The 16,715-nt window shown below is 39.8% G+C and overlaps 1 protein-coding gene across 1 annotated transcript in view; it reads left to right on the forward strand.

Moving 5' to 3' along the window:
- Window positions 1-1,718: 1,718 nt before the first annotated feature.
- Window positions 1,719-16,715, forward strand: part of LOC114691717 (IQCJ-SCHIP1 readthrough transcript protein) — a 735,800-nt gene continuing 720,803 nt past the window's right edge. The window contains exon 1 of the mRNA XM_028867228.2: window positions 1,719-1,931. Within this exon, the coding sequence (XP_028723061.1) occupies window positions 1,923-1,931 (9 nt within the window). The 5' untranslated portion in view covers window positions 1,719-1,922. The remainder of the gene's footprint in view (window positions 1,932-16,715) is intronic.

Here is a 16,715-nt window from a genome sequence, read left to right on the forward strand (position 1 = left end):
CTGTTGGCTGAGTCTTAATGCTATGGCTTTGCTCCTCTCTCCATGGCTGGTGGGCTTTGTCACCAGGGTCTGGGATTGCAGTTACATCTGTGGGAGGTGGGAGAGAGAGGCTCCATCAGAATCATTTCGGGAGACTTCCAAAGCACATGCCTCTCTGCTCATCTCGTACCACCACCGAGAGGGACTCCAAGATGAAGTGCTGACTTCAAGCACCAACATTCCTAAGTAATTCTGATGTCCTCTGCGGAGTCCACTCTGAGACTGACGGCGACAAGCTCTAGAGGAAGGTCTACCTGTCATGGTGTTCTGCACAGCACCAGGCATCTAACGCACTTGATGTTTGTTGGGTGAAAGGTTGAAGCGAACAGTGGGGAGGAGAATTAAAAACTCCTGGACAATAAGGGCCACTGGGCTGTGAGGAGAATTAGAAGTGCCCTAGGCAATGTGTGTTTATTGAACCTGCTTAAAGGTGAATCTAGCTTTCTTTAGAGTCAGGCCATGGACTCCTTTCTTATCAATAAACATAAACACTCAGCTGCCCTTGACCTCAGGAGTAAAAATAATAAATAGCTTAATTGGTCATCATTAATTCCCCTATAGATTTATTACTGGTAAGTGTGGCCTTGGAAGGAATTACTCCCACATTCAGCCTGGGCATTTTATCCCCGAGCCTCTCCAAGATGCTCCTGTAGTAAAACAAATAAGACTAGCCTCCCACCTCCTCCCTCCTCCCTCACATCAATAGCGTATTCGCTATCGAATCCAGCCAAATGGCCATTTGCAAGGTTGGATGGGTAGTTAAGCCACACAGGCACAATGTAATATGACAACATTCCTCATGGTAATATGGTCCTTTGCTCATTACATTTGAATATAGATTGCCAGAGCACAGTGCCTGCCGACCCTGCTCTCTGTCTGGGGTTGAGTTCTTCAGACGAGGTGAAGTCCATGTGTGCGCCTCAGAAATTATTAGCTTGTTCGGGATTCTAACAAAATTGTGTCTATTGTCCTTAACAACGTAATTTGCTGAAGCTCTTTTCTTCCTGTCCTTAATTATGGATATATTTATAGGTGTGAGCCACCTGCCTGCTCAGGGCATGTGCATGGCTGCACCTCTGATGTGCCACTTAATGGTTTGGGTCCCTCCTTTACACTCTCTGGGCTTCAAACTCTCTGTTTAAATACCAGCACTCAGTTCAACTTCTTGGTATTAAGAGTTTCTTCTCTACTCCATGCAAAGCTGTGTATAAGCCTTTTGGCATTTTATCTGAACTAAACAGTAGTGGATTTTCAGGAGAAATGAGAGCTCTGTAAGTAAACCTATGTATTTATATGTGTAAAGTGCATTATAAAAAAAGGCAATAAATCTAGTTTTCTACATAAAAGGAATTAGATTTTCCAGTTTACCTCTGCAGTGGGATTAATAAAATGTGCAGCAAATAGCTGATGGAATGATCCATTTGGAGTCTCTAAAGGCATCTGGGGAAGCTGGCTGGAGTAGCCTTTTAATATTTTTCCAACAAGAATTTCTGTTAATATTTTTATTCGATACTGACTCCTGAACGACTGCTTTCAAATGAGCTCGTCTGTTACCTGCCCATTTCTGCGTGGCTGAGCAAATTCGCTGGGAAATCCAAGTTTCTCTTCATTTCCATCAACTCTCCATCTCCAAATTACAGAGAATTCATTCCTGAGTTGGAGAGGAGCCAGAAGTTTGTCGTCTCGCAGTCTGTGGGCTGCCTCTTTCTTTCTCCTCTTTGAGGCTCTCTGATGCTTACAGTGAGCTCAACTCAAAGGTTTCCAGCCTCACACTCGCCTCACATTCCCCCACAGTCACATCAGGCTCTGTGTTTCCGAGGCACACCGCGCGCCAGCCTCTGATTCCGACTGCTGTTACCTGCAGGTGCTCTGGAAACTTCAAAATGCGACTGGTAACGTATTTGCTTCTCTAACATGCCACTTTCGAGTGCATTAGATGCAGCTGCTTACCGTTTTTTTTTTTTTTTTCTAAAGATCTCTCTTTTGAATAACATGCATGCAAAAGCTTGTGAAAGGGGGCTTATAGAGCAGGGGATTAATTGCAGATCTTGGTGTGCGTGTGCATGCACGCTTGTTAATGTAGGCATGTGTGTAGAATATGGGTAATTTATGTGCACATATGTCTGATCAGGCAGATTTGACTAAAGGGGTCTTGTTGAAAGCAGTACTTTTTATGCGCAGGCAGGTTTTCTAATCAGATCTGGAAACATCTTACACATCAGGAGCAAGTACAAGAAAAATACATTCTTAAACCCATGCAGATGGCAGGTTTTAGATATCTATTTAAAACCTTTCTTTCTTAAAAACCGTGAAAGGTGTGTGTGTGTGTGTGTGTGTGTGTGTGTGTGTGTGTAGGGGGAGGGGGCTGGAGGGCTGGAGGAATTGCAGGAAAGAGTTACCTGGGCTGCTGCAGAGCGTTTCCACCCGTGTCACCTGCCTTCTTAAAAGTCAGCAGTCGCTGAGGGAAGAGATGCGGCTGTGCTTCGGCGTAAGCCCAGGGGGACGCTGAGCTGCAGGGTTCGGCCGGCATTTTAGCTACTCTAAATATTAGTGCTCGGGTGATAAGTAGACGGAGTGGGTTTGCCGTAGCTGAGCCCGGCTGTGTGTTTTGGCTTGTAGGAATCGCGTTGACGCTGTCTACTCAGGATGTGCCTGTGGTTGTTGAACTCCCATAAAGCGGCAATGAGTGTGTGGGCTCCATAAATCACATTACTTATTTTCTAGCGCTGAGAGGTAGATTCTAAAATTAAGAAATTACTTGGCAATTAATAATGCATTCGGCAGCCCTTGAATGTCTCATTGGGTGAGATTTACATCCTCGGGACTTGCTCTTCTAGTTAGAGAGACAAATGATTTAAGGTGCAGGCTTAATTGCTATTTCAAATCCTTAAGCTAGAAAGATGCTTACACTACTTTATTTAAAAGGCTTGTTTTCAAGAACATGTATGTGAGTGTCTAATTGTGGTGGTGAGCTAATTGTGACTGTAATGTGCCAAAGAAAAACAACTTGTCTTGAGCTTTGCTCACCAAGGTAACAGCAGCTTACTTCCTTATCTTTGTCTTTTTGCATGGCCCTTTTGCTCTTGGAGACCAGGGTTGACTCCCTGTAAAGATGAGAAAATAATGTAGCAAGTCAGAACTCACAAAGGAGAGCAATTTTCTAAGAAATTAAACAAAATGCATCTTTACAAGTGAGTTTTCGAAATGTCGAGTGGGCATGGGCATTTGAAAATGGAGGCTTCTTAAATAGTAAACAGGTAAGTGGGAAAGTCTAGGTTTGTGTTTATGCTGGCTTCTAGTTCCTTGTATATCGTAAGCAAGGTAGTCAATAGCATCATTGTTTTGTATTGACTAGTCCTTTGTTTCTTCAGGATATTGACCATAAAATAAAAAGATATTTATTTTATTTGAATTTAAGATGATTGTCAACTCCAGCAACACAGTTTATGAAGTTGTAACAATAAAAACGAATACTCCTGAAAGTTAGTGTGAATACCAGGTCTCCTTAATTTTCATAATTTAGTATTTTACAACCTAGCTCTGCACTCAATAGAGGACTACATGTGATTTTTTAATTATATAACTTTTAATAGTGATTTTTTTTTACCAACTATGTCCAATTAATGATTATTGAAAGTAGTATAGTGGATTTCAATATATAGGGGTGGTTCCTTGAAAGAGCACAGGTATTAGGAACCTTTAAAACCAAGTGTGAGACGTTTGATGTTATGTTCATATATTGATCTGTACATAACTGATTTTCACTTTAGGTACTATTTATTTCCAGTTCTATAAATACATCTGACTGTGTTCTACATCATGTAAGAATCTTACCTTTGAATATAACTATCTTGATGACGGCTTTAATTAAATGCCTAGGATAACTGAAGAATAGTAGCAATTTTGCATGTATTATAATATACTAATATATATGTTATTGAGAACTGTAAAAACATTTTTTTGCACTCAGTCATATTACAAAACACTTTTGCTCTACTTCTGAAGTTGGCAGTTTTGTGTGAAGTCAGTTTTATGGTAATAAAAGAGGTTTCATTTTTCTGAGCTTTTATAGCGTTGTGTGGTAATATGTGAACATTCAGTGCTATTTAGTAGGAAATATCATAAGTACTCAATAGTGAAAAGAAAGAATGCCACATTTGCCATCTGTCCCTGATTATGATTTCCCACTCACTTTTAGATGCTCGATAGACCAAGGCTTTATTTTATAAAACCCATTTATATGACTCCCTGACTCACATGATTAATAAAAAAAACACATTTTCCTCCTATACCATGGTGTCCTCTTTTGAGAATTGAGATTGCTTGACCAAATATTTCATTTTTACAGCTCACATCTGATATGTTAAAAATGTACCTTGTAGACTGACCACACATCTTCACCTGAAAACATTCATTCTTAAACCACTGACTAAGCACCACACTGTAGAACTGTCTCCTGGACTGGGACAAAAGGGTGGGGAGGGGGGAGGTTGTTTTTTTTTTTTTCTACAGAAATAGAGAGACTTTTTTTCTCCATAGCAGTGGTATATGGAGGCACGGAGAACGTCAGCACAGCTGGAGACGTACATTATTTTCCATTTGTTCTACTTGGTTTCAGGATGACACAGTCTGTAGGTTTGTCGGTAGAGGGATGATCACAGTTGGGATGGGAAGGAACTCCGCACTGGGTTATAAAGGAGAAGGAATGGCCACGCAGGATGGATAAGAAGGGAAGATGGGAAGAAACAATGATGGGAGTGTGGACAAAGAGGGTGGGGGATTGTGGGAAAGGGGAGCCACACTGCAAGTGATCGGAAGGGGAATTGAGAAACAAATGGCAAGGATGATCTCAGATTGCTTTTCATTCTCTTCATCTGCCTTAATAGAGTCTATAGGAAACCCTTTGTGGAAGTGAACAACGAAGGATCTTGTGTGTGTGTGTGTGTGTGTGTGTGTGTGTGTGTGTGTGTGCATGTGTGATCTTTAGCATTTATTGAGTGTGTTCTTCTGTCTGTCAGATGTGGGACAGGCACTATGTTCAGTAGTTTTATATTTAATATTTATTTATTTATTTATTTATTTATTTATTTATTTATTTATTTATTTATTTTATGTATGTGAGTAACCTGAGTGCACGTATACTGTATCTGTTTAGTGCAATCAGAGGTCAGAAGAGGGCATCATAGCCCCTGGAACTGGAGTGACAGGCAGTTGTGGGCCAACTATGAGGGTGCTAGGAACTGAACCTGGGTCCTCTGCAAAAGCAACAAATGCTCTTAACTGTTGAGCCCTCTCTTCCGCCCCTATGCTAAGTACACTAGCTGAATTATTTCACACAGCCTTTAATTACTGTTAATATTCCCTTTCTGTAGATGAGATGCTGAAAAGTAAATAGAGCTTGTGTAAGTTTATGATGGATACGTGGAGGAGCCTTGATTTGAACCTGGACTCCAGAGTGAAGCCTTCTGATCACTACATAGCATAATCATTGGAGTGCATCACCTCAGCTCTAGTTTCAGTCACCAACTGGCATGCCTAGTTGTTTACTGGGTGTGTCATTTTGGTCCTCTGGGGAGAAATGAGAAGAGCCTTAGTACACTAAGTGATTCATAGACAATAAAGACGAAAGAGGAGAAACAAAATTGAGCAGAGAATGGTTTCCCACTGTATTAGTGGAGTCCCATCCTGGGCAGAAATGCTCAGGGCTTCTGTGTCTCCTATGCTCTGAAACTGGTGGGCAGTTAGTTCCAGGGAAGAGAACGGCTTTGGTTTAACAACTGATGTCTAGTCGAACATTCTCCATCTAGAGGCTAAGTTAATTGCATTTCTTTATGCACCATATTATATAATTACTAATGTATTTCATATTAATGCGAACATATTAATGTGTTTCAATGTGACATTTCTGTACATACAATGCATTCACCCTCTTATATGTGCTCTCATGGTTCTTGTCCCTCCCTCCTCATTTCTTCATTCCCTGTTCCTAAGGAATCACTCTACCACTTTAAAGTTGTTGTTCTAAATCCTGGTTATTTCATCTGAGAGAAAACATGCAGTACTTGCTTTTTTGTATCTGATTTATTTTATTAACATGACAACCACTAGTTATATCCATTTTCCTGCAAATGATGTAGTTTTATTATTTGTTTTGGGTAAATAATGTTCCATTGAGTATGCACATTCCATTTTCTTAATCTATTCATCTAGCAATGTATGTTCGATAGACTCTATAGCTTGGCTATTGTAAATAGCACCACAATAAGCTCGTTCAGTACTCAAGCATTTCTTCTATATACATACATCATTACTTTTTGGTATATGCCCAGGAGTGGTATAGATGGCTCCATAAGATACCCTACTTTTAGTTTTGTGAGACTTTCCGTAAGGATTTCCATGGTGAATACAATAACATAGATCCACACCATCAATGTATCAGGGTTCTGTTTTCCCTCCATCTCCACCAGCAGTTGTTTTTTTTTTAATGTAATATTTATTCTGTTTGCAGTTGGATGGAATTTAGTCTTGAGTTGCATTCCCCTCATCTGGAAGTGTTGAGTGCTTTCTACAAATTTACTGGGTGTGTTTATTCTTTTAAGAAGTGTCTGCTCAAATTATTTTTCCATTTACTGAATTATTTAATACTGAATAATTAATGAATTATTTTTCTCTTATTAAGGTTTTAAAGTTTTTTGTATGTTCTAGAATTGAACCTCTTGCATAGACCTTCTCCCATTCTGTATGGTATCTCTTTTCTTGATGTGATCAAAATAGTCTTCGTGAATGTGACCCTAGTATAGAGGTTGCAATGACGGGAGACTAATGGGAGACAGGAGCACCAGTTAGAAGGCCATTTTAATTATAAGTGAGAAGAAATGAGATCTTGAAGTAGATATGTAAAGACTGGGAAAGATGAAGAAATGTATGTCTTTATGTGTGTGTTGGTGTACATTTGGGTGTGTGTTTGCACTTGCATGTGTCTAAGATTTTGAGATTAATTGAAGTAAGGGGTAAGGAGAGGGAAATAGTCAAAAGGGACTTAAGCATTTCCTTTGCTTTGATAAAGCTTTTTAATTTGATGTAGTCCTGTATTTCAATTCTTGATTGTACTATATTATATCCCTGCTTGCAGATGATACACATCCTGTATGTGGAGACTCCCAGATTTCAACAAAAGACTTTTGGAACTGAAAAACCAGTTCTTCAAAGTGACTGGTTACTAAATCAATATATTACCTTACTACATTTGCTATCCACAAATAATTAACTCACCAAGAAAGAAATCAGCAAAATAATCTCATTTATGGAAGTCTAAAATGTACCTAAGATCCAACCCAGTGATGCAGATGAAAGAGCTTGGTGATGAAACTATAAAACAGTAAGGAAAAGGACTGAAGAAGCCACTAGATGATGGAAAGACCTTCAATGGTCAGAGATAGGAGATTTAATACAAACTATAGATTTGTGCAAACCACATTATAATATCAATGACATTCTTCACAGTACTAGGAAAAAAATCCTAAACTCACACTGATACAAAAAAGACCCAAAGAGCTCAGGCAATCCTGAGGTAAAAAGGCAATAATTAGCAAACTTAATACCTAATTTTAAGACAAGCTACAGAGCCATAGTAACAAAAACATCATGGTGTTATGATAAAAACATACACAGATTGATGCACTAGTATAAAAAACACATACATATATATCTACAGCCAGTTGATTCATGATAAAGGAGCCATATGAACACATTAAAGAACAGACAACCTTTAACATATGATGCTGGGGTAACACAATATGCACTAGGAGATAATTAAAAATGGACTCCTGTCTTAACTTGTTCAAAAATAAACTCATAATGGGTCAAAGACCATAATGTAAGACCTCCAAAATTTTAATCATTCTGAGATATTGGCATGGACAATAGTTTCTTGACTAGGTCTTTATTGATTGCAGCTTTTATGGCACAATGCCAAGCATGGTTTTTTTTTTTTTTTTTTTTTTTTTTTTTTTTTTTTTTTTTTTTGGTGGGAGATCTGAGTGATATAACATTCTTGTTTGACAAGGTGGTGTTTCTATAAAGTTCACCAAATGAAGTTAGGGGAAGATGAGCTAGATACTGAAGTGATGGCACCTTGGTTTCTTAGAGCTAGTGTCTCCTGAAGCATGGCATGACATTCTAGGTACCTTGACTGTTTTGCCAAGTTCCCAGACCCTCCAATTCAGTGGTTCTCAACTTTCCTAATGCTGTGACCCTTTAATACAGTTCCTCATGCTGTGGTGACCTCAACCATAAAATTATTTCGTTGCTACTTTATGACTGTAATTTTGCGACTGTTATGAATCATAATGTAAATATTCACTATGCAGAGTATCTGATATGTGACCCCAAAAGGGTTAGAGACCCACAAGCTGAGAAACACTGCTCCAACTGAACACATCTCAGGCACTGCTATTCATCTCCTCAAACTTAGCTTGGTTTTAAATTTACTGCTATTTAGAGACTTTAAAACATATATTCTCTTAAATAAAAGATTAAGGCATAGAATAAAGATTATGTTTTTAGACACCAATCATTCTGACAAAATACACTTTTCCCTTTCTAAATTCAACTGTAAAAGCACCTTTCTTTGAACCCATACATTTCTGACAGGTATGAGTAAATTGTTATCATTATACTTTATTTTGTACAAAGTTGTCTTGGCATCATACAGACCCGATCCTGACTATCAATGCCGGTAAAGCCTAGCCCATCTAATTGAAGGCCTCCATTCACTTTGTGGGGCTGATACGAAGGTCCACATTGTTGACCTAGATGCTGACACCATCCCATAGAAGAATCTAAACCACTGCCTCCTGCTGTCTAACCAACAAAGGGCCAAAGGTAATTCACAAACAAAGAAGAAAAAGACTACATCTCTTCAAATGAACAGTCACATACTATATGATTAAAAGCCCAACAGGAGAGAAGTGACTGCAAAGGCAGGATGCTAAACAAACTGTAAGAATAGAAATGAAGAGCGAGTTTCATAAAGATCTGTACTGTAGTGCCAGGGGCTCAGAGCCAATATCTAATTGTCCTTAAAACTGGTGGTCAAATTTGCATATTCACTCATGTTTATTGTACAGTGTAGGAAAAGCCTTGAAGTAACACTTACACTACCATCAGAGTGTACAAAAACGAAAACTTTTCTGGCTGAGAATGCACCTTAGTGATAGAGCACCTGTTACCACACACAAGACTGTGAGTTCTTCCCACAGCAGCAGAAAATAATTAAAACACAAAAAAAAACCTTTAAAGAGATAAAACAAATTAACTTTCAAAACCTCCTAAATAACCATGTGCGCTGACCTGTGCCTAATAAGCTGTGATGATAAAAACGACTGTCGGGATGTGTTGTTTGCTTACTAATTGACTTTGTGGATGATAACATAGATCTGATGGTCATTCATAACTAGGGGTGCCGGGCACAAAAAGACAGTACCAGCCACTCTGGCCACCAAAGCTTGGAGCTTTCCAAGCTAATCCTCTTTTGGGTTCTAGATCTAGCTATAGGATATCATGGTTTTCTTCCTTCATCAAAAGAAAAAGGAATAAAACATGGGAAAGGAGGGATAATGGATAGGGTGGGGCATTTTTCAGTGGGGAGTTTAAACACAGTTATTCTTATCTACTAACTTTAGGGTAGAGATGGGCAGAGATTTGAGAGTCTTCATGAGAGATTGATGAGGCTGGTCCTCTAGATTATCACTGGTCTTAGAGATGAGGCTAGAGATGTTAAGTCCACACAGTGGAGGAGTAGCAAAATGGATTTGAACCCAGTTCTGAGCTCTGAGGCTGTGAGCCAGTGGAAGAATGGTGAGAAGATGTCCTGTCAGAGAGACTCTCCTCAAAGGCTTTTCTTCCTCCTGCTGCTCTCACCCCTGCTATGAGAGACACATGGTTGGAAACTCTAGACTTGTGGATGGATAAATGCTATGCTTACTGAGATTGCTATTGTACTCAAACAATATGTGTTTCTGTAATGGAGTGAATTTTCCCTCATCCCCAAGCTTTTTTGTCAAGGTGGAATTGTTAATGTTTAGAATTTGAAGATGTTAATTCTGTCAACATCTGAAGACATTAAGTTTCAGTCAACACTGGACGATTTGAGCTAACACTTTCCTTTTGCTCACAGAGTCCAATTAGTATTGCTCATATGTGTATGGATATGGAGCCATCCACTGTTGCATGGGCAACTAAGCAGTAGCTACCCCTACAAAGGAAAGTGACTCCTCCTCTCTCAGCAGCCGTCAGCTGCCAATGGCCCCTCAGCAATGGTAGGGGCTCTGTAGCTCTTCTCTAGTCATACTTGAGTTTTTAACTGGCTTGTTCTTGTAAAGGCCTTGCAAAGTAACCATGAGTTCATGTGTACAGCAACCATGTCATGTCCAGAAGACAATGGCTCTTAGCATCCCTGCCCCAAGGCCAAAGGAACACAGTGACCTTGAACTTCATGGGAAAAATGCAAATTGCCACTATATGTTATATATGATGACACTGATGTGAGTGAGTGTGAGCATACTGTTGTCTTAGTGGAGTTCTGATGAGGGTAAATATAGTGTTAGAAAGTCACTTTCAATGACTGGGGTGGGAAGGACATTTTCTTCTTTGTGTTTCTGCTATTCTTGGCACAGATAGGGTTTTTCATAAATGTGACTAGCATATCATTAGAGGAGAGAGGCATATTGTACAATGTTTAAAGTATCTGATTCTGGGCCCAAGCTTTCTAGGTTCCAAGTGAGCTCTGCCACTTACCAGCTGGGTGACCTTGGGAGATTTGCTTAAGTTTCCTATGCCATGTTTTTCTCATCTGTAACTATAACAGCATCTTCCCTGTGGGGGTGTTGGAAGGAATGGGTGATGACTTCATATGGGCAGCACAATTCTTAGCACACAGAAAACATCCCATGGCTATTAATGTCTTTATGAAATTCAGTTGTGTTCAACATTGTTTCCAGTGTGAAAGTCTTAGTGATTCCTAGTTTACTTGAGGTCAAGCATTTGCCACTTCTCACTATCGAGACCTATTGGTGTTTAATCCAGTGTCCAGTGAGTCATTGATATCATGCATCTCAGTTTAGTGGTCCAGCTCCATAGACCACCTATATCTGCATATAAAGTTCTCACATTCCTGTGTTGGAGGAAGAGCAAATCATGCAACTACCAAGAGAAGGGACTTTGACACACCTGTCAATATTTAAATGCATCGTATTTGGTGATTTGAGTTAGGATCTCACTTTACAGTACAGGGTGACTTGGGACTCACTACATAGCATAAGCTGCCATCAAACTAGCAGAGATCTCCCTGCCTCAGTCTCCTGTCTGCTGGGGTTGCAGTCCTGAACCACCATATCCGGCTTTGGGACTTTTGACTTGCTGATTTTACTTCTGAGAAGTTCCCTGCAAAGGGCGGGAGAGATGTCTCAATGTGTCAGACACTTGGTCTTCAAGTATGAGGACCTGATTTGAAACCCCAGAACTCACAAAAAAGAGCCAGGCATAGCTGAATATGTCTGTAACCCCAGCATTGGAGCGGATTCAGGCAGTTTTTAAGAGCGGGCTGTTCATCCAGTCTCACTGAAAAGTCAAGCTTCCAGTTCAGTGAGAAACCCTCTCTCCAGGCAATAAGATATTAAGGAAAAAAAAAAACAATAGAGGGAAACAACTGATGTCTTGCTCTGGCCTCCATGTACACACACAGGGGCACATGCTCACATGTACTCACATGTGTGCAGCAAACGTGCACACACGCACACACAGACAACACACACATGAAAACTCCTTGATATACTCACATAATCGAATGAAGATGTGTTAAGATTGTCTGTAGCATTGTTTATGATACTAAAAAAATCTATAAATAATCAAATCTCAATGCAGAGAAAAACACTTAAGTAATTTATGGCATATCCATGTAATGAGATACTGGAGGACAGTTTAAAATGGTTCCAGCCATGCATATGGATATGAAAATTGTAAGATCAAGCTTTCAAGAGAAAAAAAGCACTTTCCAGAGCAGTCTACAAGAGTGGCACTGTATTAAAATCAATATTTATAGTTATTTGTTTGTGTAATTGTAGAAGACATTCAAAGTCCATATGAGAAATCGTTAATGGGAAGTGGACATTATATCGTGAGGTTTCTGCCTTTTGCCTCCTGTGGACCATTTACATTTTTACACATTTATAACTTAAGCTAATTTTGAAATATAGTCAAGAAAACTCTCTTGCTTTCCCCAACCCTAAAATACTAGGGTTTTGCTTTGGTTTAAGAGTAGCCCGAATGCTTCTATAATCCTAAACCTTGTTATGCTGTCTTGAATAATTGTGCCTACTCTCCCATGAAGTTAAAACAAAGTGCCTATCAACTCTCTGCCAAAGCTCTAATTTGCTCCTAGGGAGCAGAAACCAAAATGAGTAAGGAGAATTTCTCACACCAACTCACAGGAGAGTCTTAAGTCCTGTGGCAAAGACCTTCTGCACCTCGCGTGGAAACATTAAATTAAAGGCATTAGGTGAGAGATGGGAACACTGAGCCAATAGCTTTCCTCGGGACTTGATAATGGTAAACCTGGGGAAAAGCTACCCGTGGGACTTCTTCACATTAAGGTTTTTCCATATCTCTAAAACCCCACACTCAGTCTTTTGCAAAACGTTGCATAAAAGAGAGAAGAAGCGGTTGTCATACAGGCATAATCAGGACTTCTTGACCTTTGTACATCAGAAATGCTTACACATACACTGTCTCATTTGATACTTACAGATGAGTTATTTAGGACAACTATTATAATTGTTTTCTACACTGGGTTCTGAGGTTTGCAGAGGTTGAGAGGTAGCCAGCCAGCATGGGGCTGAACATACAGCACCTTTGGTTATGTCTTGGGCACCCTTGCTACCAGCAGCCAAGAGCACTAACTTGTAGCAAATCACTTCTGTGGCTGGGAAGTGATTTGATATTATTTTCTTGGAATCATGTCTTCAGGGTTAGGAACACCACCAGTGGCCACCTAAACTCTCTCCGCAAAGATGAACACTAAAATCATTTAAACATTATTATTTAAACAATTATATTTAACAGTGGTTCTCAACCTTCCTAATGGTGTGATCCTCTAATACATGATGTGGTGGCCCTCAACCATAAAATTATTTTGTTGTTACTTAATAACTGTGTTTTTGCTACTGTTATAAATTGTGATGTAAATAGCTGATATTTGGGATATCTGACATGTGACTCCAATGGTGTCTACACCCATAGGTTGCAGACTGCTGAATTACAAGGTCTCTAAGCAGATCCAAGTAGAACCAACTTCTCATTTTGACTCTGTATCTTACTATCGATATAATCTTGGGCAACATTAACCTTCATCTATAAAGTGAATAATTACAGCTTTAATCTTCCAACATTGTTGTTAAGAGTTTTGGTGAAATATGTTTGGAAGGACTTGACAGAGTAAATAGCAGTGTGGGTAAAAACCGGTGACAATAACAATTACTAATATTATAAATAAATCTGAATCTAGGTCAGTAGGCAGGGCTCTGCTAGAGCCTACTTGGAAGTGACAGTCAGGAGCTACTTCCTGGAGTGGATACAAATCAGGTTTCATCCTAATGAATGAAGTCACCAGGAAAACACAAAGAATCAACCAAACATTGGAACAGCCTCCCTGTTGCTTTCCTTATCGTCAGTGGAGGATCTGGAGCATTGTTGATGGTCAGATGTCTTGCTGAGGCAGTGCATTGGTGTCTAGTTCATGGTCAGCAGTAGGATGAGTGAGAAGGAAGAGACACATCACCCAGGACTTTTAACCTCAGAGGAGGTCCATCCCCTAAGAAAACAGCCCTAACACCTTCTTATCCTCAGTCTCCTATGTCTGGAGTCTCCTAAGTCAGACCATGGAGGAAATCTAAGAAGTTAGAGTTGATATTCAACGGTCTGGTCAGTTTTTGCCAACTTACGCAAGCTAGAGTTATCTGGGAAGAGGAAACCTCCACTGGAAAAAAATGCCTCCATCAGATTGGCCTATGGGCAAATCTGCGGCTTGTTTTCTTGATTGATGTGGGAGGGTCTAACCCATAGTGGAAGATGCCACCCCTGAGCAAGTGGTCCTGGGTTGTATTAAAAAGAGCAAACTGAGCAAGCCATGACTAGTAAGCCAGCAATCTCTGTGGTCTCCCCATAAGTTCCTGCCTCCAGTTCCTGCCTCTAGTTCCCTCAGTGATAAACTGTGATATGAAAGTGTAAGCCAACCAAAAGTTTCCTCCCTAAGTTGCTTTTGGTCAGAATGTTTTATCACAGCAACAGAAAGCAAATGAGAACAATCTACTTGAAGAACAATGACAAACTCTCTCTACTGTTTAAAACAAAAGGTACTTTTTTATTTTGAGTTTTTAAATATTGCTTTTCTTTTCTATACACTTTCTTCTCACTACAAAAAACAATAAATCAAATGGAAGAAAAATAGAATTAGTGTTCATATTTATTTGGTTTACAATATTGAGAGTTTTATACATAAATACATTAATTTAATTAAATGATAATACACTGCACATAGTATATAAGCTCTCAGAATCCAATAACATGCCATGCAAATCTTTGCATGCTAATAAAGATCTTTGTTTCTACAGTTTCATTTTCAGTAGTTATATTGTATTCCGCTGGGTAGACATTCTGAAACTCTCTTGAATCCTCTAAGCCTAAATTATTAGACTGTTTTCTTATTGTAATAATATTTCTTTAAAACAATCACTGTCTGGAGAGATGCCTCAGGGGTTAAGAACACTTGCTGCTCTTGCAGAGGACCCAGGATCAACTCCCAACTTCCACGTGGTGGCCAACAGCTGTCCTAAGCCTGGTTCCAGAGGATCCAGCACTCTCACCTGGTCTCCGTGGACTCCAGACACAAGTGCAGTGCACGTGCACACTCATGTATGCAGGCAAAATGCCCATACACATAGAAGAAAAATAAATAATTGTTGTATAAACACTCCATTCTTTCTTTAAAATAAATTCCTGGAAGCGAAGCTTCTAGGTCAAAGTGTAAATGCACCTCTAAGACTTTTGATATCCAATTATCTTCCAGTTACATTTTAACCAAGATTAGCCCTGTTATTGTGTAGCATGCAAGTTGATTAGTAAGTAAGTAAATATGACTTCTCCTTATTTATCATAAAAGCTGAATACCTTCACAATAGCCTATATCTCTAAGACAGTATTAAAGCTTGCTCCTTGTTAAAACCAAACCTTTCTTTTGTTTATGTGCTCCAGACACAATATATCCTTAAGATAGTACATTAATGAATTGTATTCAGGAGGTTGGTGATAATTATCAGGAGATGATTAGCTTTGGGTGCAATGTCACAGAAAGTGTGGAAATAACTTGAAGGGAGCGTTCTTATAAGCATATTTTCTGTTGTCCGTTATTTCTACCCACATACCCTCTGGAAGGTGTGAGAATAAAACAATCAAGTGTGTAGAAACACTTCGACTGTGGATCCTCACATCAATTTTCTTCAGGGCTGGAAGTAACCCAGCCTGAGCCCTCTGTAACACATCAGGCTTCACGGGAGAAGCGTTAAGATTGGAAGATTTTCAGCAGAAATTACTCTTGATGACACAGCCCCGCTGTCAGAGTAATTCCTGCTGGAAAGACAGCATCTGAATTAACGGTCTAATAAACTGAGTTAGTGTTTCATCTTAGCAGAGGATTAATTAGGGGAGAAGAAACTAACATTTATTCTGTTTCCTATTTGACAGGCCTTTTATTATTGCATGATTGCATTTAATACTCTGCATCAACCTAGAGGGTAAGCATAGCTGTGGGCACTTTACAGACACATGATCAGAAGTTCTGGCAAACAAAGCATCTTGCCCAGGGCTACATAGTTGGTGAGGTACCGAGGTGGGTTTTGAACCCAGGCCTCCTGTGTCTTGTGTCTATGCTCTTTCTCTCTCTCTCAGTGTGTGTTCAACAAGCCTGGCTGTTTCTCTTCTAGAACACTAATTGAAAGCCTGAACACACCTTTGGCTAACTAAACTGCAGGTTTTCTATTTAAAATCTCCGTCAGGCAGACTCAGTGTGCTAGTGTGCTGGGCTTCATATCACTGTGACGAAACTGCCTGAGAGGACAACTTGAGAGAGGGACAAGAGCAACTCAACCCATGGTTTCGAAGGTTTCAGTCCATCATGACAGGGAGATTGGAGCAGAGCAGTTTACCTCATGGCAGACAAAAGTAGAGAGAGGCAGGAAAAGCCTAAACATATGTTAGGCTTAAGGACTTGCCCCCAGGGATTGACCCCCCCCCAATCTCCACAAATAGCACCCTCATTTGGAGACTAGGCCTACAGTACACAAGTCTGGGGGAGACATTTTATATTCAAACCGTAACACCAGGAACCCACCCCAAAACGGTGTCCATCAAGACAGTTTTGTAGACTAGAAACAGAAAATCCACCAAGCTGACCAGAAAAGAGGGTCTAGTGATCTAACAAGGTATCCTGAGCTAGAGGTGTCCTCATTTCTTTTCAGAGGCTGTGTCCTTTCATCAGGCATCCATGTCCTTTCAAGTCCTCTAGTCTTCCACCCTGTGTGGGCTTGTAGGTGTCTTTATGGTTGTGTGATGACTTCAAGAGCTCA

This window comes from Peromyscus leucopus, chromosome 6 (genome assembly GCF_004664715.2).
Source record: "Peromyscus leucopus breed LL Stock chromosome 6, UCI_PerLeu_2.1, whole genome shotgun sequence".
NCBI lineage: Eukaryota > Metazoa > Chordata > Mammalia > Rodentia > Cricetidae > Peromyscus > Peromyscus leucopus.